The sequence below is a fragment of the Alexandromys fortis genome, unplaced genomic scaffold, assembly GCF_014885135.2.
Source record: "Alexandromys fortis isolate MF-2015 unplaced genomic scaffold, M_Fortis_MF-2015_v1.1 scaffold_2_1_26212458, whole genome shotgun sequence".
Taxonomy (NCBI): Eukaryota; Metazoa; Chordata; class Mammalia; order Rodentia; family Cricetidae; genus Alexandromys; species Alexandromys fortis.
In genome coordinates, this window is record NW_026067930.1 from 18,652,203 (window position 1) to 18,675,578 (window position 23,376).

Below are 23,376 nucleotides of genomic sequence, written 5' to 3' on the forward strand. Positions count from 1 at the left end.
CCCCACCCCCCATTCAGGGAACAAACCAAAGCTCCTGTTGTTGCTATAGGTCTTCAGAGGATCTGACAGATGAGCAACATAGAGCTGGTGGGGAAGGAAAGGCTGTATCATTTTTAAATTGTTGCCTCTTTATTGAAGGTTCAAGACGGAATTTAAGGAATGACTTGCTGGTAGCCGCAGATTCCATCACTAACACTATGTCCTCGCTGGTGAAAGAGCTGAATTCAGGTGCGTTTTGGTCTCCTGTCCCTTGTGGGTTTGTTCTGGAAAGGTCCTTATGCTCGGGGTCCCTCCTAGAAACCTGATCATAGTCAAATACAAAATGAGATTTTAACATTTTAAAGGAATTTTTAAATGTGTGTGCGCGCGTGTATGTGTCTGCACATGTGCGTGTGGATATGTGGGCCTGTGCAGGTGCTTTGTCTGTGTGAAAGCTGAGGGTTTCTGATTCCCAGTAGCTTCGGCTGTGGGTGATTGTGAGCCTCCCGACATAGGTGCTGGGAATGGGACTCGGTCTTCTACAACAGCAGAAAGCGCTTTTAACCACCGAATTACCTCTCCAGCCCTGAATAAAGAAAGAAAATGCTGTATGCAAAACTATTTTATAGTTAATTCATTTCAGTACCAACTCTCATTTTAGAGGGGAAAAAAGGCTGGTGTCTGATACCCTGACTTTACTGCATGTGGAACCTGGGAAATTGTTTCTAGGCCCTAAGCTTCCTGGGGAGCCCGGGCCTTTATTTCTGGGTCAAAGCTTCCTAAGGGGTGACTCTCTGTGTCTTCCACTGCCCACTAGAGGTGGCGAGTGAAACAGACAGTACTGTGGATTCTGAATTTGCAAAAACACAGTTCGAAGGTCTGGTTCCATCACCAACATCTGAAAAGGCTTTTCTAGCCCAAATCCACGCCCGAAAACCCGGGTACATCCACGGCGGAGCTGCAAGTACCATGCACGGCGACATGTGAGTATCTTGTTCTTGGCGGCATTTTCTCAGTTGTAGAGCAATTTGTAGGCGACCTCTAAAAGTTAAAATAAATAAATAAATAAATAAATAAATAAATAAATAAAGCAAAACAAAAACTGACCAACCAATCAACCAACAGCACAACAACAAAAAACCCCAAAACATATTCTTCAGTATTCAAAGAAAACCTTATCCTTTCATTTGCCTGCATTGCTTACTATGACACTCATGGCTTTATGGGTGACTAAACTGAATTTCAGAATTAAAACTGCAGCCTTTTCAAGTGCTCTTCTTGCCAAACTTCCCATTAAACTCTCAACTTTAGAGATGTCTATCATTTATTCTGAATTTTCAAATAAGGGCTTCTATGTTTGAATTTTCAAACATTCCAAATGCTACCCTGTTTTCTTGTTTTAAGCACAATGTTTTATTAATCATTATTGTTTTATAAGTTAATTATTTGAAGAACAAATAGAATCATGCACTGAATCTCCTTTGGAGACATGTACCCATTTCAAATAAAATAGTAAAAATGTCTATTTTGTTAAGTCTCAGCAGTAAAAAAAAGCCCAAATATTATATTTCTCGCCATCATTTGTATTTCTAAAATAACTTATATTAACTATAATTCATTTGTCCAAATACATACTCAAAGGCTATATGTATCTATTTGATTTGGGTAATTCAATATTATTATAAAACCATCTATGATAAGAAAATTGATAATAGAACTAACATATGTCGATTGTTACATTGCTATTTTAACAATAAAGCCAAAGTAAAGGTTATATGTATCTTACCTGAGTTGGGTAATTCAATATTATTATAAAATCTTCTATGATAAGAAAATTGATAATAAAACTAATATATGTAGATTATTACATTGCTATTTTAACAATAAAATCAAAATAAATGTTATATATCTTCTACTTGAGTTGGGTAATTCAATATTATTATAAAACTTGCTATAGTAAGAAAGTTGATACTAGAACTAACATGTATAGATTATAATATTGCTATTTTAACAATAAAAATCACTCTTATGCAAAGGGTTTATATCCAGAATCCCATGGGATTGTTGGCAATTCAATGTATGATCCTGTATTCGACGCTACTTTCCATCTTCGAGGGCGAGAGAAGTTTAACCATCGATGGTGGGGAGGTCAACCTGTAAGTCTTGAATTCTATGTGTCTGTTTGCATTGAACTATTTTTCCAAAATAGGGGTGTTTCACCTTTTGACATTGCATGTGTATGTTTGTATATGTGTACATTTTATATATGTATATGCGAATGTATGTAGTATATTTGTATGGGATGTGTATACTTACATGCATGTAGGTATGTGTTATGCACATATACACACATGCGTCTATGAATGTACACGTGCCAACATAAGTTAGGATGAGAAAAATGTGAGATGACACATTTCTTCTCTGGGATGATAGCGGTGGAATTATACCGTGGGTCGAATGTCAGAGTGCCTAGATGAAGGAATAATCAAATGTTACCTATTTATCAAATTTGGAGCTACAACGTAAAAGAAAAAGCACTACCATTTTTCAAATATTTCAACCCAGAAGACATCATAAGCAGGAATAAGAGTGGTTGATGGAGAAAAGGAGTGGATTAAAACTCGCAGGAAATTTATAGATTATTTTATTTAATCCACTTGATCGTAGAAGGTAGATGGAAGAAGTGGAGTCCTACCTTGGTGCTGAGGCAGAGATGAAGAACACTTGGAAGGAGATCCTGCCCGGGACCTCAGACACTCAGGCAGAAAATCAAAAGGCTTCAGGCGACTTCCCAGGGTGTTTTTTTTTTTCTGAGACTGTGTACAGTTAGGTAACCTGCTTTGGTCAGACGTGAGAAAAGCAATGACATAAAGCTATGGTTGTTGACTGTATAGAACTGGGCTGTTGAGTACATGCTTTGGCCCAAGAGGCTCAGAATCATCGCAGGAACACAGACCAGGGCACAGTCAGTCGGAGATGCGCAGAGAGTGAATGGAAAACCAGTCCATCTCGAGCTGTCTGGGGCACTGGTGAAGGAGGAGGCTTGTCAGACCTCTGTGCAGTCTGCCTAGGTAGGAGTGGGAGGAAGGCACTGTCCTCACTCATCCCGTACAGCCACCATGCTGAGACAGTCTTGAATCTGAGCATTCACTGCTGCAGACAGGCAGAATAAGGAGTACAAGCAAGAGATGTTTTCATAAGGTATCTTTTTCTGAGAGGTCTTCTGTGATTAAAATATTCATCTTGCTTAATAGGTAAATCACTATGCAAGAATAAATGTGGGCTTCTTCTTTCTTTCTTCCTTCCTTCCTTTCTTTCTTTCTTTCTTTCTTTCTTTCTTTCTTTCTTTCTTTCTTTCTTTCTTTCTTTTTTTTTAAATAAACACTGACAGATTTCCTGTATGCCCATAGAAAAGGCTCTTTATAATAGAAGAGACACTCTGATTTTACTGCTCTCGTTCAGGCTGAATTCCCAGAGTCTATGATGACTTAGTTTGTGATCCCAGTGAAATTTGTTGGCAGGGTGGATTCCACAAGTTTATGACAGAGGAATATTTTATGAGTAAATAAAATGATGGCAATGCCAGCTCTACCGGCCTATTGCTGGTTGTTCTTCGGTATTAATTTGATTATGGAAACCAACTTGCCGGAGGAACCGCAAGGGATCTATGGAGACAAATGGTAATCTGACCTAATTGGATCACTTTACACTTGGTGTTGACATTAAGTTTCCTCTGGGCTAGCATGACTCAGCAGCAGAAAAGCCCACAAATTCACAACCTTCTGCAGACACTGAGTAGAGAATCTGTTGGCCTGCCCCAGGAAGTAAGTTCTCTGTTCTGCTTTGTTGGCCTGCTTCCTCACTAGCTTTTAGAGTTGACACATTTGACCAAGTCTCCTAATGTTCCCCAAGACTTGTGGTGACACTGACTTGTGTTTCTATCATCTTGATCAAGACAGACACCATAAGGATGCTAAGTACCATCATAACTATATTTTAAAAACTCATTGTATTAAAATCTGACCTAGCCAAAGAGCATACATATAAAAACTAGAAGTAACTGTAGGTGAAGTATACCATCATTCAGTGCAGTAAGCATTATATGAAATAAATTCTATGTATTTCTAAAGCATGTATATAAACCTCTTAGAGACTTGTCCATTTTATGAGGTCCCCAGTGAAAAAAATAATCTTAGGCTGGTAATTTGATTTAGTTCCATTCATATTTTCCTGAATGATGAAACTATGTAGGACATTTGGCTAAATAGCCCAGGGACCAGATGAAACAATGAATAAAAACCACTTCTTGCCCCTGTTTAAAACCTAGCAGATGGGATGAAGATTTGGGGTATGTTCATGTGAAATTTTGAATCTACATAGTAAGTTTTCAAAAAATAACTTCTATAACTTAATTTTATCTTTAAGAGTGTCTTAGCTTGGGTTTTTTATTGCTACAAAGAGACACCATTATTGTGGCAACTCTTATAAGGAAAGCATTTAATTGAGAGGGCTTGCTTACAGTTTCAGAGGTTCAGTCCATTATCATCATGATGGGGAACATGGCAGCATGCAGGCAGATGTGGTGCTGGAGGAATAGCTCAGAATGCTACATCCTGCAGGCAACAGGAAGTTAACTGTCACACTGAGGGAAGCTTGAGCAAAAGAGACCTCAAAGCCCGACCCCACTGTGACACACTTTCTTCAACAAGGCCATACCTCCTGATAGTGTCACTCCCTTTGGGGGCCATTTTCTTTCAAACCATCACAGAAAGCAACTGGATATGATCACTCTCATCATGAAGGTTTTTGTTTGTGTGTTTGTTTGTTTTTGACTTGCTAATCTTTGGAAAGTGCTATTGGAAGTTGCTATCACTTGCTTATGATTCTGTATGCTCCTGTGTATTTTAATGGAGTCCCTTAGGGTGCTTACTTCTTTGAAAATATGGTACAGTCCTGTAACCTCTGAGGAAGAGGTTGGTGGAGTACTTCTGTGTTTAGTTTAGATCTGGACTTAGGGGGTGTGTGCATGGGACTCCGGGTACTAACTCAATCTGCAGATTGGAGAGACAAGTAAAGCCCGCTTCCTGATTCAAGTTCCCTGAAGTCAGCGAGTGTTTTTAAGGGAACAGATATGCTCCTGCTCTTCTCAAGCTGCCTGGCCTTGAATTGTTAACCACCCTATTGATCACGCAGGGCCCATCCTCATGAATGAATTACAGTCTAAAGTGAGGGGTGCAGGCATATTCCAAAAAAGATGACTAAAGAATTTCTAAGCCAGAGGGATGGGCCAGATGGGAAGTCCAAGTCACTGTCTGCTTTTCTTACATCCTTTCCTCTGCCTCCTTCCCATACACTCTTACATAACCTACAGGATCCCCTGCCCTCCAATTGTGTTCATTTTGGTTCTTGCTGCTGACTATTGAACCAAGAGCCGTGTGCATGATCTCCTGCTGAGCACACCCCCTAGCTGCTCTCTGTCCGAGCTCCTGAGGCGGAGTTTCTCAGCCTGTGGGCTGCAATCTCTTTGTGGGAATTGCAGATCAGATATCCTGCATATCAGATATTTACATTACAATTCATAACAGCAGTATACCTGTATACTTCATTTCATTACAGAAAGTGTTGGGTTTCACATTTAAAGCCCTGGTTCCAGTGGGGAAGCTTTCTTGATTCTTAGCATTCCTGGAAACACAGCAAGAAGATACAGCTATATTTCCATTTGCCTGGTTTTCAAAATGCTGTATCTAGGGCATCGATACAAGAATTGGGCTTTTGCAACAGAGCATTCTGAGGATTTAAGGGTAGGAGGTCCACACTCAGTCAATATCTTCTCAGTTTATTTGCTTAAATTTCTTTTAACAGCATCTAAGGAAATGTATGTTTGCATTCAAGTTCAGAAAAAAATCATAAAATTAACACGGAGCTGGGAACTTTTCTGTCTACTTAAAAAATGTGGTACTAGAGGGGTTGTTTTTGACTTTCTTCTTTGGGTCAGCATTTTGGTATCCCCAATTTTGATAATTCCCACACTTCTGACCCCTGAAATATAAGATATACATATGGCCTCTACAGAAGCTGTCCTGGCAGTTTAGGATTCAACTTAAGAAATCCCCTCATGCTTCAGTCTCCCAGAATTTGCTAAACTTTGACAATACTATGAACTTATTAAATGTTTTTGACCATTTAATTTATAATATCTAAAATTTTTTTGGAATGTGTTATTATGTGAAACGTGTTCTGTAGTTGCACTTTTTTGTTGGAACCGTCTGCTCCCTAATAATGACACGGAGACTTATTATTAATTATGGAAGCTGGGCCGATAGCTTGGGTTTGTTTCTAACTAGCTCTTATAATTTACATTAACCTCATGGCTTTATTACCTCATCTACATAGTGCCCATTCTGCTTGCCCAGTGACTCCTGGTGTTTCCCCTTCTTCTTCCCAGCATCCTCTGTGCCCAGAAATCCTGTCTAGCTATTGGCTGTTCAGCTTTTTATTAAATCAATCAAAGTGACACATCTTCACAGTGTACAAAAAGATTATTCCACAATGTGTTCAATAAAGCTTGTTCAGATATGCAAGACTTTCTCAATAAAATGTAGGCATATACACTATAAACAATAAGGAAAAATTATGTTTGGTATGGACAATATTATATATCATCTTTGATAAAGTATTTTTGCCCGTGTATTTTTTTTTGCACAATTCCATACACGAATATGTGGTAGATTTTTCTGGACAATTTCATGCACATATCCAAGGTATGTTGGTCAGATTCTCCTCCACTGCTCTCTTGTCCTCCGCTACTCATTAATTTTTGTATTTTTCAACTAATCTCCTCTTTTTATGTCTTTTGTTTGTTTTTTTCCACTATATTTGATTAGTAGTTCATAATGAGTAAGTATACATTTGATTTCATATATTCTCTGTGATTCATTTTTTGTTCTCTTTTGATGAGGCCCCTCATTTTCTTTTTCTTTTTTAAAAATAGTTTATTTAACTTTATATGCATTGGTGTGAAGATGTCACCCTGGAGCTGGAGTTACAGCCAGTCGTGAGCTGCTGTATGCATGCTGCTAATTGAACCTGGGTCCTCTGGAAGAGGAGTTGATGCTCTTAACCTCTGAGCCATCTCTCCAGTTCCTCATTTTCTTTTATAAACATAGTCAGTGTGGTGGCTACTATGAAGGAGAGATTATGTTCTTGCTTCTTTTTTCAGAAGAAGGGCACATTTTTGTTTTTATATTTGGCCTCAAATTTGTAATCCTCCCGTCTCAGTCTCCCTACTGCCGGGATTACATACAGATGCTTCCATGCAGGGCTAAAAACACGCTTCTTAAACTTCACATTGTCCAATAGAAAATGTATGGAAAATACTCAGAAAGCTGATTCTGACGGCAGCACAATGTGCTTGTGCTGGAGAGGAAGGAGTCAGGAGGACCAAGCTGTTCAGTTCTGTAATGAAGCTGAGACCAGCCTGGTCTATAAATGATTAGAGGCTGATGCCAGGCAGTGGCGGTGGCGCACGCCTTTAATTCCAGCACTCAGGAGGCAGAGGCAGGCCGATCTCTGTGAGTTCAAGGCCAGCCTGATCTACAAGAGAGTTCCAGGACAGCCAGGACTGTTATTTAAAGAAACTCTGTCTCGAAACACCAAATCAACAAACAAACAAAAATTAGATGCTGATTTTTGTCATCAGCATGAGACTTATTGTCAACCCTTTAATAGCATACATTAACGGGTTTGCCAGTTCACTCAGGAGGAACATGGGCTGGGGTAGAGACTTGGAGCGTCCCGGAAGTGTAGCATGTGAAAACAGCTCTCTGGTGACCTATCTTGGTCATATTTAACAGGATGGAGCTGCGCCAGGCCAGGTACCTGAGCAGATCCCTTGAGTAGTCCATACCCAGATTCCAGTCAACCCTCCTGCATCTTCCTTCTTGATCTTCCTGTGGGCCATCAGAGTTGTTGTCATGGTTACTTGTCATCTTCACACTGCAGCCTTCTATCAGTGTGAATTTTTCTGCTGGTGATCTTGTACACGAGCTAAACTTTATCCCTAGGACTTCCCATTATCCGGATAATGCCAGCATCAGCATGAGTTCTATGCTAGAATTTTGAACAACGTAGGCCATCATTTGAGAAGTTCACGTTATGATATTTTTCCTTTAGCAAGCCCCAGGTTGGCCTTATATATCAAATAAGGCCTGGTACAGTTTCCTTGGAGCTAGCAAGGCAGTAGCTTTTGCAGGAGGTTGTTTGGATATGAATGCAGCGAGCCTGTGTCATTAGAACACAGATTTCAATCAGAGTCATACCCATAAAATACTCCCAAAGTCTGGATGCAATGAAACAGGAGAAGGATCCCGTTTGCCTTGGTCTCAGACCACAGTCCCCTGTCATCTACTGTCCTTCTCTTCCTTTGTGAGGATTTCTTCCCACAGTGGGACTCTTGCCACTGTAAGCTGTTTTTAATGCTCCTGGGGTAAATGGATTCCATTGATTTTTGCTATTGTGTAATAATGAAAGACTGAAGCAGACTGTTTATCCAATGCTAAAACACTGGTTTATGGATTTTAAGTGAATTAACTCATTAAAATGTAGCATCATCCCATCTGCTAGGAAAGTCCATCTGCTCTGTGAAGGAAACCAAAGCCCAAAATGTCGCAGTGACTTTCTCAAGGACCACGCTGTTAAGTGACAGAAGCAGAGGCCAAGGTCTAGGGTGCAAAGTTGCAAACCTGAGCTCTGAACTCCTTCATCCTTTACTTCTTATCAGCATGAGCTAGAATTAAAACAGACAGACAGACAAACAAACAAATCTCATCATTTTTCCTAGGCTTGTCCCCTTGCCTCAGACTCCTTAGTATTGGGATTGCATCAGTGGTTTACAGAGAATGCTTAAGAATGTTCATCATGGAATACTTCATTCACCCCACTTATTCTATAAACTGTCCCCTAGAGATCCATTTTCCAAAACAAAAGAAAAAAACAAAGTAGATTAACAATGTTTAAAAAAAGATATTAAAATGTAGTCTTTTTAGTTCCTCCGCAACCCCCTCCCCCGTCATTCATCTAGTCAAATGTGACAAGCTAGATTTAAAGATTTTGACATCTGGGTACCAAATTGGGACTCCACTCCACAAGGCCATCAGCAGTAAAAGGAACATATGGTCTATCCCTGCATCCTTTAATGAGCAGAATTCCGCCACACAAGTAATGCTTAAAACAGTTATCAGAAAAGACAGGTATAGAAAAGAAAGACTTTGGCGATGAAATAGCAGTTTGAAAAGTCAGTGGCATCTCAAGCGAAGCCTTTGAGAACTTTTGCAGAATATGTATTGAATAACACTTACGGAAACAATGAGTCTAACTTCCAGATGTGGAGACACAAACGGTTGGAAATCTTGTGAAGTTTATGGTGGGGCACGAATAGAGTATGGCGTATCAGGTCTAATGTTTGAGTCTTTTTTTCTTCTCTAACCAGAACTCAGAATGTATTATAAGCCTCTTATATTTTCCTCATTAGCTATGGATTACAGCCACCAAGCAAGGGGTGAGAGCTGGAACATTCTTTTGGTCTGTGTAAGTTACCTTTATTTTGTCAATGTTTATAAAATTTACAGTTATGGTTCGATTTATGAAACATCAAATTTGATCAACTTCATTTCAGCTAGATGTAAACATGCCAAGTTAATGAGAGTTTATTAATTCAAAAATAACTTTTCAGGTATTTTTTTTCCGCAAAGGTTCTTTCTCTGTCTTTTTTCTTCCCCTTTTCACTCTCTCTTCCTCCTCTCTCTTCTTTCTTGTCCCACCCTTTAGTTAAGGATGATTTTCTCTTAGACCTACTCTTTAGATCTTTTATCTTGTTAACCTTTAGTTTGGCAGCTTTTCACCCAGGAGTGTATATTTCTCTTAGACTATTGCTGTAGTTTCTGCCATCACTCTATAAATATACTGAAAACTACAGTGTTTATTTTGTTTATATTTATTTTGCTTCCCAACTTTAAACACATTGTGTAGGCTCAGGCAGTTGGGAAGCTGATGGAATGGTCTAGAGTCTGGAAGTTCTCCACAGTAGACCTGGGTAGGGGAAGCCTCCATTTTCACCCTGTTTCCCACCAAAAATTTCCAATTTCCCCAGTAAGAAAATGGAACGGCTTATCGCTGCTGAAGTAACTGGGAATTAATAATTGATGTTTTCAGGCTTTCAAATGAAATTTACCTGATAAAGCTGTCAGCATGTTGATTATTTTCAAGGCTCCTTGAATGATAAAAGGGGTCTGGTTCGACCTTTATGGGGATTTTATTCCTGGTGTGTTCTTTCCACTGTTTTGCTTTTTTCTAACCACCTTAGGCTGTTTCCATAGCTGCTTTTTTACGCTTTTACGAAAATTCTGGGCTGTTCTGCTAGCAGCAGTGTGCTGAGGGAGCTCAATCACGGTTAAGATGGATCCAGAGCGATGCTTTCTGTAGACTCCAAACTCAGGGACAGAGGTCAGATTCAGATTCAGAGGGTTCAGTTAAAATTGTTTTGGGTGACCAGAAGCTAAGACGGGGTCAATTTAGAGAGGCGTTTTTATCTCTTCTCTTTTGAAGAGGTCTCTGAGTCCAGGGATAAGTACAGCCATGATAAAATTGATGCAGCTTAATGTAAGTGACTTGTCATTTACCTAGTTAGTCTTCCACGGCTCAGGTTTTAACCCTTGGCTCTCACCGATGTATGTGGGAATTCTGCTGTGTGACTCCTTCGCCTAGCAGAGCGGAGGGGACCCAACAACGTAATTAATACTTAGTCCGCACCCTTACCCCCCTGGGATTGTTGCAAAGCTTCCTTGAAAAGGCCCAGTGTTGTGGCTTTGAATGACGGTTTTCTCCACCCATTTTGAAACCACTTATAATAAGGTGGCTTTTGTGTACTCCCGAGATGCCTTGGCTTCTCGAGCTATTCTTTTATCTCTGTGTCCTGGAAATGAGTGGGCTCATTTACTCCCAGTCCTCACCCCTTTGAAGCTTTTTATAACTTTGTAAAATATGATCGGGCTTCCCATTTTTACAGGGAATATATATCAAGGGTATCTGCATAGAGTCCATTTTGAAAAATTTAAAATTTAAATAAAACCAGATTCAAACCATAGGTTTAGACTTTAAAGGTCACCCTTTAAGCATGGTTCTTCATTGCAGTCTAGAATTTTATTTCTGCATCTTAGATGATAGTATTTCATTTCAAAATCATCCCCAGCTGATACAGTATTTCATTTCTTTGTTTCAATTCATTCTCAGAGGCAGTAATTCCCATTGTATACCAGGGTTTAGACTGAATACAATTTAGGTTGGCTACTTATGAGGCTACTGACCTTGGGCATATGACTGAGCATCTCAGCAAATCAATGTTCCCATCTTTAAGTAGGAATTACCAAAGGGCACTGCGAAGACAGATCAAGTTATCTTTTTTTAGAGAGCTTTATTGGTACAGAGAGAATAGTCAATAACCAGCATTTTTTTTTAAATTCTCATTTCTTTAAACACTGACTAAACAATGTAGCCTCTTATCACCTCATTTAGTCTTTCATTTTCTGGTTTTCAGTTTTCTTTTTTGTGACTCTGTCTTATGTACTTAGTCTCCAGATTAATTCTTTTTCAATCAGTGCTACTGAAGTCAATGACACATGCCCTATTTTCCTTGCTGCTTAGATACTTGCTGCTCTTATTCGCAATTCTTTGCCCTGTATTTGAAACACTAATAGCTAAGGGCTAAAGGACCATTTTTTTTTTAAATCTGTGAGGTTATTTCCAAAACACATAGACTACTTTAGAGACCACCTTGCCTAATTACTTGTTTACAACATTAGGACTTAGAATTGTTAAACGCTGTGCTGAAGGACGCACTAAAGACAGACACTGGGGCCTCCCAAGTCTTTGCTGTAGCACACACAACACTGGGCGAGGGCAGGGGGAACGGTTACTCAAGGAATGATAAAAATGATCCTCTGCTTTTCCATCCCAAGCAGAGGGAGATGACTCCTCTACCATCATTCTTTAGATGGGAGAATCTTGTATCTTCGCTTTCATATACAGGCCTTAATCACATGTACCTTTAATATACATTTCATGAATGGACGTGCCCTCTCTATAGACCTAGAAGTCCAGTACATGATTATGTAAACTAGAATTTTTCTTTTTTAATATAACATTTCATTAACTTTTAACTCCTTCATAATTTCATATATTGGATGGTATTAACTCCCCACTCTCTCTCCATCTTCTCCCAGATCCACCCCTCTCTTCCCCCACCTGCCCAACTTAATGTCTTTTTTTTTTTAAAAACCTACCTACCAAGTCCCCTTGATGCTGTTATGCTGCCCTGGTCCTCATAGATGTGGGGCTTTCCAGCCTGGCTGACCTACCAGAGGCCACAACCTCAAAGAGAACTGGCTAGCTCCCTCAGAATCTGTCAGTTCTTCAGCAGTCCCTCAGTTAAGAGTGGAGACTCTTTCCCCTCCATACTAGAACATTGATTGGCTTGATCTTGTAAAATTAGCATTTTCCTAAACTCTTTCTATGAACCAAGAACTGTTTTAAACTGCTTTCCATATATTATCTCTTGGAAACCTTCCAATAACCTTATAAACAGGTACAGCTACCAGCATTTTGCAGAGGCATCAAAAAGACAGGTACCTTGCCAAAATCTCATCACCAGTGCTTGCTTACGGGAATTAGGATTCAAACCCAGGCATTCTGCCCTCCAGGCTGGTGTCTTTGATTCTCTAGAGCTGGTCATGCGCCTCATGCAGCAAGGGTATTCAAGGACGGGCATTCTTACCTTCACACGTGTTCTCTCTCCTTGCATTTCTCCATTGACATCAGGAGTAGGTTCATCGAAGTCCATATGTGTGCTGTGACACCATGCATACAAAAGCAAGCAGCTTTCAAGTAACACGAATGGGCCGAGGCACTGGTTCTTTTTGTATATAAGTTAGGAAAGAATTCAAAACCTGCCATTAAAATTATTTTGTTTGGATACAACAGATCCCTAAGGTTAAAGGATTAAATTTCTTAAGCGATTAACCTGACTTTGCTTAGTCTATTTCTATTTCACTCGTAGAACATAACAAGCTAGGCCACACTTATTCAATGTCATAGGGATATGTTTAGGGCAGGGCTTATTTTACAGTAAGCATGGTTTTCTAGTCCTGGAGAACATCACTCGATAGAGAGGTGGTGTCAGATCCTGAGAGGAGAGCCAAGTGGAGCTATTGGGATAGGCAGTGGTGGCAGGCATAGTCATTGGCCCTGTTTGTGGGGACTTATCTTTCTCCCAGCCCTCTCGCTGATGTTGCCCAGAGTAGAGGTCTAAATGGTCCACCCAATAATTTTCCTCACCACGATGAAACTAGTGCTACTTTGGATTCATCTTGAATTTGCCTCCATGGCCTGATCTTAAAGCAGAAGAACATTTTGTATTCTTTGTTGGGGAAAAAAAAAAGCAATAACAACAAGTGATTCTTTCTCAAGTCAAAATATTGCTTAGCTTGCGAACCTTGTAACGGCACTCAGCCCAGGATGCCCTCCTGTGTTATCCAAGAGCCCCTTATGCTATTGCCAGGCCTAGGGTAATTATGTTCAACAGAGGAATGGTAACTTAGACACAAAAGCCTTTGTGGATGAAGATTATACCCCTTTTGTCAGTCTCATAATTATATGTGCCTGCTCTTGACAGCAGAGCTAGAAGCTAGAAGAAAATGTCAAGGGTCCCTTCACTAACCCATTATTTTGTAGAGGAGGAACTTGAAGTTTGGGGTTAGATAATGCTTTCAAAGTTATAGCTATTTGGAGGTGGATGGATATCTAACTGTGATCATTGATAAAATAAGATTTATTTTTTAGTTTTGAAATTTTTTTTAAACATTTGCTATATGTTAGGTACTTTGTGTGCTCTGTCCTTGCTTTATTTCACTCCACTCTACAACTGGTGTGCAATATTCTTTGTTGTGGTCACTGTCATTCTGATGGGAAAACAGAGGCTCAGACAGGTCTGGAGGCTTTGAGGTCCGCAGAAGTCAGATTGCCAGCGAGAGGTGGATGCTGGAAGCCTTCTGCCACAGCAAAGGGCTTGACCCATCAAACAACACTGGTTTTAAAGCCATGGTCCTTTTAGCTTGTAGCACAGTTTCTGATCAGCAAGATAGGTCCTTCGCTTTGGTCATGAATCAGAGTTTCCAGTCCAGTCCTTCATAGAAGGGGTTGAGCAATAAACGAGGTTAGGGGTGGAAACGAAAGTTTAAGCACTAATTCCAAAGAGGGCCCTTCGTTGCAATCAAGTGGAAACAGATGGCGGGGAAGAGAGAGCGCACTGGCCTGGGTGTTAAGAGCCAACCACTTTTGGGGCTTGGGTTTGTGGAACTGCAACCTAAGGATTTGCTTCATTTTTACACCCTTACAGGACCATCCCTCATGAGCGGAGAATCTTAACCATCCTGCAATGGCTTTCACTACCAGACAATGAGAGGTATCTGTCTGTTCTCGTCTGTCCTTTTCTTTCTTCGGTTAAATTTCCATCTTGGGCTCAACACTAGAATGGACCGTGACATAGAAGCACAGCCAGGGACTGATGTTATTAAAAGTCTTGTGGTTGTTAAGCTTTATGTTTTAAGAAGTTTTGAGTTTCTGGGGGCCATTTCAATAAACGGCTGACTCCAGCTGTTAATCTCGGTGGCTTCAGTGGACCTGAGGCTTTGATAAAGGAATCCAGCAGCAGCAGCTCGACGATTGAAAGGCATGAAGGCTGAATATCCCCTGAACACAGTCAGTTCTCTCAGTCTGCAGATTGTGTGGCCTGTGGCGATGATCACCGTATTCTGCTATCGAAGGATCAGAGTCCCCAGTGATGCTCAATCTTTTTTTTTTCATTGTGCCTTTTAATCCTTTGAAGTGGAATCTGCAGTTCCTCCAGTGGGGAGCAGTGTGTGTGTGTGTGTGGGGGGTAGGGTGGTGGGTGAGGAAGTAATGAAGGTAAGATTTTCCATGGTGATACTAATAGTGGGCGGGAGGCTAGCTAAACTTGAAGGATTTTGCTTTTAAATTAATTTTTTAGACCAGCATTCAGAGTGATGGGCTTCATCATGGCATTTGCATATGTGTTATTATGAGCTATCATGTTTTGCCTCCTTTATTTTTGTCCCACTGCCTTCCTGTGCCCTCGACCTTCCTGTGCCCTTGAAGGTTTATTTATTTATTTATTTATTTATTTATTTATTTATTTATTTATAATGTGTGTGCTGTAGGTTGCTCTGTGTAGCTTGGCTTTGACTCTGGTTCTGATTTTCCCACAGGCCCTCAGTTTATGCCTTCTATTCTGAGCAGCCCGATTTCTCTGGACACAAATATGGCCCTTTTGGCCCTGAGGTTAGTAGTTCATCATCTGTCTGAGGAGAACCCATCTTCCTAGGCCACCGAATTTCCAAAACCTTACTTCAGGATTTGCGCGAAGTCTGGGAGTTTTCAAACCTACAAGACATAAATAATATCAAATCATTTCAGTACCAGAAACTTAAAAACAAAACAAATCAAAACAATGAAAACTTAAATATACTTGTTTCTCTTACAGGAACTTCCTTTCAGATTGCTTGGTATAAAAACATATCCTAAACGTGGTATTATGGGGAACGGGGCGGGGGGGGGGGACTTTCAGCCGTGAAGGTATTAGTGGAACCACGTGCAGGATTTGGCCACCCGTGGGATAGGACAGAGGGATCTATGAAACCTCTGGGATGCAAGACATCACAACTGGAGTTTAACAGCTTTCAAATGCTTACACAGTTCTTTGAGGAGAAGTTATTTTAGCCTGAGCATGTGTGATTAACCTGACATGCGGCATAGCAGAGAAACATTTTGTGGGGTATTTATTTGGACATATGTGTTCGTAGTGTGGAACCATATGCACTCCCGAAGGTAAACTGAGTTCTTAAATGAGAGAGATGCTCCATTGGAGGCCTGTGACTAGTGGAGGTGGTGGCACCCTGGTCACACTTGCCATCCCAGTAGAAGACAATCTGTTTGTAAGGTACAGATCACTGTGACGTCACGTGCAGGAAATGGTTGTCTATTACTGTTTTTCATTCATCTGCGATGGAATTCTTCCTAACATTTCAGGATAGATCACTTGAAACATGATCAAAGTCTACAAGTCAGAATCTTAAAATATTTTAGATTTTTTTCTATTTTTTTCCCCATGGGTCACAGAGGTTACCACAACAACGGGAAGCTTGATTTGAGCTGAGGAAATTATTTTAAAAAGCCTTTGTTGGTGGGTGCTGTGTACCTGGAAGCCCGTGATGACACAGCGGCTCTAACCAAATTCACCATGTTCAGCACACGGATGTGTCAGAGATGCGACAAACGTGTCTTGATTTAAGCAGCTTTAAACAATTTGCTCTATGTCTAAACAAAGGCAGGGAATATGAAGAAGGCATAAGGATTTTTGAATGCTTTAACATCAATTCAGTGTTTGGTCTTTTTTTTTTTTTTTTTAAGCACTAGAAACTAGTAACTATGTGAACCCATTCATAGTTGGTTTTGAATCACGGAAGTCTTTTAAATCCTGGGCTCTTTTATCCTTTTGATGTTCAAGCATTATTGCGTTATTATGAAACACAAATGATAAAACAAGATAAAGATCTGCACACATGAGACACAAAAAGTAAGGATGGCTGTTTTATCTTTGGGAAGATTTTTTTAAGTTAATCTAAAATGAACTAACGGAAACAGATTTTATTAAAATGAAAAAAAAATCCACCCCACTAAACACCTAACTAGTTCCATGTGCTCTATTAAAAAGTCAACTTTGTCTGGATAATATCCTTCAAAAGAAAAAAAAAAACAGGAATTGATATTGATATGGCCACTCTTCTGAAAGTTGAGACCAGTGCTTAAAGATGTTTGGGGCTGTTTCAGTTCCTTGGCAAATGAAGGATTGTGTTAGATTCCCAGACCTTCTTCCCACAGAACCAGCTAAGCTTCCCACAGAAGAGGGGATGAGTGAAGCCACCTATCAATAACGATGTTCAAATTACAGGAAGCATCATCTATGTGGCAAGAGCTGGCTCTTAACAATACACATGAATTATCACACATTTGATACCTTAAATCATATGGCTTAGCAGGAAGTGTTCTTTCCCAGGGACATTTCTGGGTTGGTGAGGTGTGTGGTTTCCTTACAGCCACCTTGCGAAAGCAGGTATATTTTGAGTAAGAAACAACCCAGTTGTTCTGAAGTGCTGAGCAATGGCTAAGTGAAGCAAAATGTAGAATGCTTTAATTTGGTATAATGATGGTTTCTATGTCCATAATTGCTTATAAACATACAAGCCTTTTCTCCCCATAGTATTTTTGCACTAAGAGTTGTAAGTATTCTCACTGTGTTCTTTTCAGTATTAATACTGCTTGCAACAGGCGTTTTCTTCCCTATCTGTTGGGTAAACATTATTAATTGCATATCTTAGAATATATGATAGCCTGCTCACATTTTTCTCATAAAGAAAAGGACATTTTCAGACTTTTAACTATCTTTTGTTTTGTTTTGAGACAGGGGTTCTTTATGTAACAGCCCTGACTGTCCCGAAACTCACTTTGTAGACCAGGGTGACCTCGAACTCACAGAGATCTGCCTGCCTCTACCTTCCAAGTGTTGGGCTTAAAGGTGTGAGCCACCACCACACCCAGCTCAACTATTTTTCATATGGTTCTAGTTACTTCTACTGAAATCAAGACAAAATGGTTTTGTGCTTTTAAAATAAAACCAAAGCAAGCCAGTCAAACCTTTCTTGAGTCATAAGTGTGAATGGCTTATATACATGTTTATCATAAACATATAAATGTACATTTAAATGTACATATATATGTAAACATACACAGTCATGTGTCCTCATAGATCTTAAGTATGCATGAGAGCACTATACACTAGGGGAAAGGTTATTTTCTTAAAATGCATACCATTTTATAAATAATAAGAAAACACTTGCACTTGAAATCTAATTGGAATAATTTTAACTAGAAAAAAGCTATATGGCACTGTAAGAGAAATTCAACTGAAGTTTGTGGTTTGTTTGCTTAATAGTTGGGTACACTTGTTTTTCGGGGTGAGTCTCAAAAGCTGTTAACTGAGACAGCCAAACATGGGGCTAACAGTTTCGAGAAATGGCGTGCTGCTCCTGGTTTCCTAGTGTAATGGTGAATGTTCAAAAATATGCTTGCTTTTGATTATTGGCACAATCTTTTTTCTCTTTGACCTCTGCTTCCTCTGTGACCTCTTGTTCGGCTGCTCTTCTGGGCCTAGAGGCAGAGCTTTGGCTGGCTGGTCCCTACCTTCAGATGGGAAAGAATCCTTCTGAAAAGCAGGGACGATCGCACCCCCCTCCCCGATCCTTTAAATAACCTCAGGCTAAAACTTCTAAATTCAGGCTGAAGTATGGCTGGTCAGTGAAAAAACTTAGCTTTCGTCTACCTCTAACATTTGAAGAAAGAGAAACATGCCTTTGTAATGACTGGATGAAAACTCAGTTGGCTTAAACTCCGTTCCCTCTGCTCCTCTAACCTGCTGCAATTGGAAGGGTTCTCTCTGGGCATCTTTGGAATGTTGGAGTCTTTTGCAAATGGCCTAGAGTTTGATGGGTAGATTTGAGCGCTGGCGGAATGTACTCGGTGACCATGACATGGAAAAAAAAAAACAACCTCTTCCTTTTCCTGCTCTTCTCATGGAGATTTGCCTAAACTAGAAGCATTAGAAGCAAAGCAAACCAAAGTCTACGGGGCTGTGACTTTCGACTGCTCTGCCGGAGAGAGAGGGTAAGACAGAAGAGAGGTGCTCCTGCAGCCGCTCGCTTGCCCTGGGAATGGAGCAACCGCATGGCAGTTGTTCCCCTTGGTGACACTAACGCTGTTTGTCTTTCTGCCCCTGCCTGCATCCCCAATGGCTCTTGGAACAGTCCTGCCAAGAGATAAGGTAGCTAGGTAGACGTCAGGGCCTGCTGCTTTGATTCACCTTGCACCATCAGCAAATCAGGGGCTGGTTTTCTCCAGCACCGGGGCCTCTTCCTTCAGTTGGTGGTGAGATGTTACCGCTCTCTGGGTTTCCAGACAATACTTAGGGAATCACTGTTGCCTCAGACAGGGAGCCAGCTTCCCATAGCAAGACTCTGAGTGGAGCCTTTCTTCATCTCTTTACCGTGATGAAGAAATCTCAGTCACTTTTCCTAGTTTGAATTTTCAAAGAGGATTTCTAAACACTCAGTCCTGTGCTCCTCTTTCCTGCCGAAAGTCCTGATGTTTACGAGTTCATTCAGGACCCATGAGGACTGTTTTATTATTTTTGTTTCATTTTGTCCTTGGTTGAGCATGCAAGCTGAGAGCCCTCTGATATATGTGTGACTAGATAGACGTCCATCAACCACCTACATGAACCTCATTGTCATCTTGAGGTGACCAAGGGACTTTGACTCTGGTTACAAGCTAGTATTCTATGCACAGAGAGCTTTCTGTAACCAAGGGACAGTCTGTCTACAGCCCAGGAGTCATCCAGTTTGCCTAATGTCACTTGCAGATGTATCCAAACACGGGCTTTTCAGCCCAAAGCACCCACATGACTAGATCCTCTGAAATCATATCCTGTGGTCAGCAATGAAGCTGGGACCACAATGAGACCCAGGTCAGAGGCTTCTCTCTATAGAGGGCCCTGAATCCCATCCCATCCCAATGCGTTCTCCCGTAAGGAGAACTTAGTGTTTCTATCTCAGACTCTGCTGACCCCAGATGGGAAAGTGTGAGCTTTACCACCTGGCCCAGGGGGACAGACGACTTCTGAGTGCAGACATCTCTATCCGCCAGCACAGGAGTGTAGTTATGGCTCACCTCTTACTCCGGCTAAGAGACCTAAGAGGAAAGTTGCCCCTAAGAGGAGACAGGAAAGACCAGTTTCTCCTCCAAAGAAAAGAAGAAGGAAATTGCATAGGACGGATCATTATGCAGCCGAAGCTCGTCAGGACAAAGTAAGTTGATCTGCTGTTCCAAACCTCTGTGTCGGGCAGGTCTGCCTTTGGTACCTTGGTTTGAAAACAGTCTGGGTAAGGTTTTGGAAAACTGCTGTGGTCCTTGGCTTTGAGTCCCGGGCCATCTGGTCCATCAGGGGTTAAGGTGATGTGAAGACATCTTGAACTCTCCTTACAATAGGAAAAAAAATAAAGGAGTCTTTTATCCTCTTTAAAGTTAGTTGACTCCACATGGATGTTGCCATTCAAGCTGGAGGAACAGCTTGGAGGGCTGTTGTTTCTGCTTGAAAAAAAAAAAAACCTCACTGTGGCTTGTGGTGCTGCCTCTTGAGAAGATTCTCAGAAGGTAGTGGGGTGTGGTTTTCTTTTTCTACAAGAATGTAGATTAGAAGTCGACAGAATGCTGACTTATGTGAGTGGTTGTCTACTTTCTGAGACCAGCAGAGGTCTTTGTGGCCAGGAGAATAGTTGAGACAGCAGGAAAGAGAAAATGATGGCCAGACAGGGCGTCATGTTTTTCTCAGAGTGATGGTAACGAGATTTACTTTTAACAGTTACATTCAAAAGAACCTTCTGCTTATTCATTTGAAGGTTTCCCTAAAACCTTCAAATTCCTCTGAGGCATATTCTTCTTTATGAACCTGATGGCTAAGAAGTAGGTTCTGGGTTTTACCTGACTTGTCCCATGGAATAAGGGAAAATAGCTCCGAGCCAAGGAGAGACATATGTTACGCATTTCGTATTTCCATGTCTAGACACGGATCTTGGAGGACAGTGTGTGTCTCTCAGACAAATACAGCTTAGACTCACATCTGTTAGTCCCTTCAGGTTTTGCGGCACATCTCATTCTGCAGCTCTCAGTTGTGATTCGGAATGCTGACGCCTGTCATGAAGAGAAAAGGCTGCCGCCTCGTTTCATGAATGAAACGATACAAGGAAAGGTCTCGAATCACCTGAGAAGATTCAAATGGCAGAGGCCATAATGTATTTGATTGGAATTGATGCTCAGGTCTCTTGTTTTCATCTTGGTTATCTTGGATGTATGTGTGTGTGTTTGTTATCTAAGTTGTAAAAGTCACCTAAACTATGAGGTTTCATAAAAATCTTTCCGTTTCGTCGTCAGATGAGTCTAGGGAGGCGATCCGACGTACGCGTGGGTGCTCAGTACTCCTGTTGAAGATACAGTGGGAGATGGTGGATTAAGTTTCTTGGGCTTTGAAAAGGTTCCTTGGAGAACGATCGGGAGTTTGTATTTCATTAGTCTAAACAGAACACATTCTGTGGTTCGTTTTTGTTTGTTACGATTCTTGTTGATTCTTATTTAATCTGTTTGTAAAGAGGAGGTTGAGAAGCAGTAACCTGCCCTTAGGACAGCTTCATTTGCAGGCAGTTGGTTGCTCTCTAAGGTCGGCATTTAGGATCTTTGGAATAGGGATGAATCCTATTTTATTAATGATGTCTTAATTTGTTTCCCAGAAAAAGGTGATGGTTTTAATCTCTAAATTTAGTGCTTTATGAATCCCTCAGCCTCTCTCTCTCTCTCTCTCTGACATAGTTCAAAGTTGGGTGATTTTAAACAGGGAACAAGGGTTCCCACTCTCTGTCTGACCATCTGTTCAGTCCTTTCCTCCTTTCCTCCTTTCTTTCTTTCTTTCTTTCTTTCTTTCTTTCTTTCTTTCTTTCTTTTTTCTTTTCCTATTCACTCTTAAAACTGTTGGACTTGAAGACTGCGTTTACATTTTAGAAAAGCCATTTTGCGCATCAAAAAGTATTTGCCTCAGCAATTTGTGATATTTTCACATCAAAACCTTTACAAAGGGATGGGATCAGGAGAGTTTTTTATTTTTTTTTCCATTAAAAAAAGGTGTGGGAAATAGTGGGGAAATATTCCCTAGACAAAACTCTGCCTCTGGGCCAGAAGTTTTCTTTCCAGAATGTTCTAAGGGTAGAAGATCCATGGAAATCGAAAGGTTAAAAATATATAAATAAGTTTGTGAGGACTAACTTGCTTTTTACAGATGACAAATCCCCTGAGGGAGATTGACAAAACCGTGGGGCAGCTAATGGATGGACTGAAACAGCTCAAACTGCATCGGTGTGTGAATGTTATCTTTGTTGGAGACCATGGTAAGGCTTCATTTCTATTCTTTGTTATTATGATAGAAGTTTTGCAAGGTGGTGGTAGCACAGCCCTTTAATCCCAACACTCTGGAGGCAGAGGTAGGTGGATCTCTGTGGTTTGAGACCACCCCCGTCTACAGAATGAATTCTAGGACAGCCAGGGCTACACAGAGTAATCCTGTCTCAAACAAACAAACAAAACAAAACAAACAAACAAACAAACAGAACAAATAATAGAAATTTCCTAGAATGCTGAGAAAAAAAAATCGTTGCTCTCAGAATCCAAGGTTCTGTTCTTAATTTCTTTCTTTCTTTTTAATTACTTCAGGATAGGGAAAGAAGTTAGGTCATGATACAACAATTAGAGAGACCCAGATATTTCTGCATTCTCATGTTCTTTGTAGGAGAGGCCTTTCTGCAAAACTCTGTCTCCTATTGAAATGTTGCAGACATCTGATACATGATATTAATGACTTCCTCCGGGACTTTCTGCATAGCAGGTGATAGTCTCTTGCCTCTGTGAAGTCAATGGTTTCCTGGCGTTCTCATGGGGAGTTCAAAGCCTCAAGACAGAACACCATTAAGAGAAAGAAGTAGTGTAGGAAGTGGCCTGCTCTCCCTCCCTTCTTTCTTTACACACACACACACACTCACACACACACACACACACACACACTCAACCATCTGCCTAACTCCTTCCAGATCCAACTCAATCTTCCTCAACTCCTCCCATCCTTATATCCTTTTTTTTTTTTTTTTTTAAAAATAAGCCACTAAAGTGCAGTTTAAGCTACCCATATATTTATGACTCTGGGGCCATCTGTTGGAACATGGTAGACTTACCAGGGCACACATCCTTAAAGAAAACCAACTTTCCCTCCCCTAGGACTCACCCACTATCAATAGCTCTTCAGTTAGAATGGAGGCTCACGATTCCTTCTCCATTCCATCATGGGTGTTGACTGTCTTCGTCTGGTCCAGGCCATCACAGGTGCTGTGAGTTCATCAGTGCAGTGTGATCCTGTTATGTCCAAAAGACGCTGTTTCTCTTTTGCCCCAGCTCCAGTCTCTAGCTTTCATGCTCTTTTAACCCTGCAACGGTCGCTGAGCCTCGGAGAAAGAGACGTGATATAGATGTTCTGTTTATGGCTGAGCACGCCACAGATACTTTCTTGCGTTTTGACAAGTTGTGAGTTTCTGCATTAACGGTTGTCCATTGCACAAAGAAAAC

General features: G+C 40.7%; 1 protein-coding gene across 1 annotated transcript in view; it reads left to right on the forward strand.

The window, feature by feature from the left end:
• Positions 1–23,376, forward strand: part of Enpp2 (ectonucleotide pyrophosphatase/phosphodiesterase 2) — a 79,618-nt gene that overhangs the window by 21,458 nt on the left and 34,784 nt on the right. The window contains exons 7-14 of the mRNA XM_050145223.1: positions 139–228; positions 797–962; positions 2,006–2,135; positions 9,509–9,564; positions 14,426–14,491; positions 15,315–15,387; positions 19,869–20,024; positions 22,043–22,151. Of these exons, the coding sequence (XP_050001180.1) occupies positions 139–228; positions 797–962; positions 2,006–2,135; positions 9,509–9,564; positions 14,426–14,491; positions 15,315–15,387; positions 19,869–20,024; positions 22,043–22,151 (846 nt within the window). The remainder of the gene's footprint in view (positions 1–138; positions 229–796; positions 963–2,005; positions 2,136–9,508; positions 9,565–14,425; positions 14,492–15,314; positions 15,388–19,868; positions 20,025–22,042; positions 22,152–23,376) is intronic.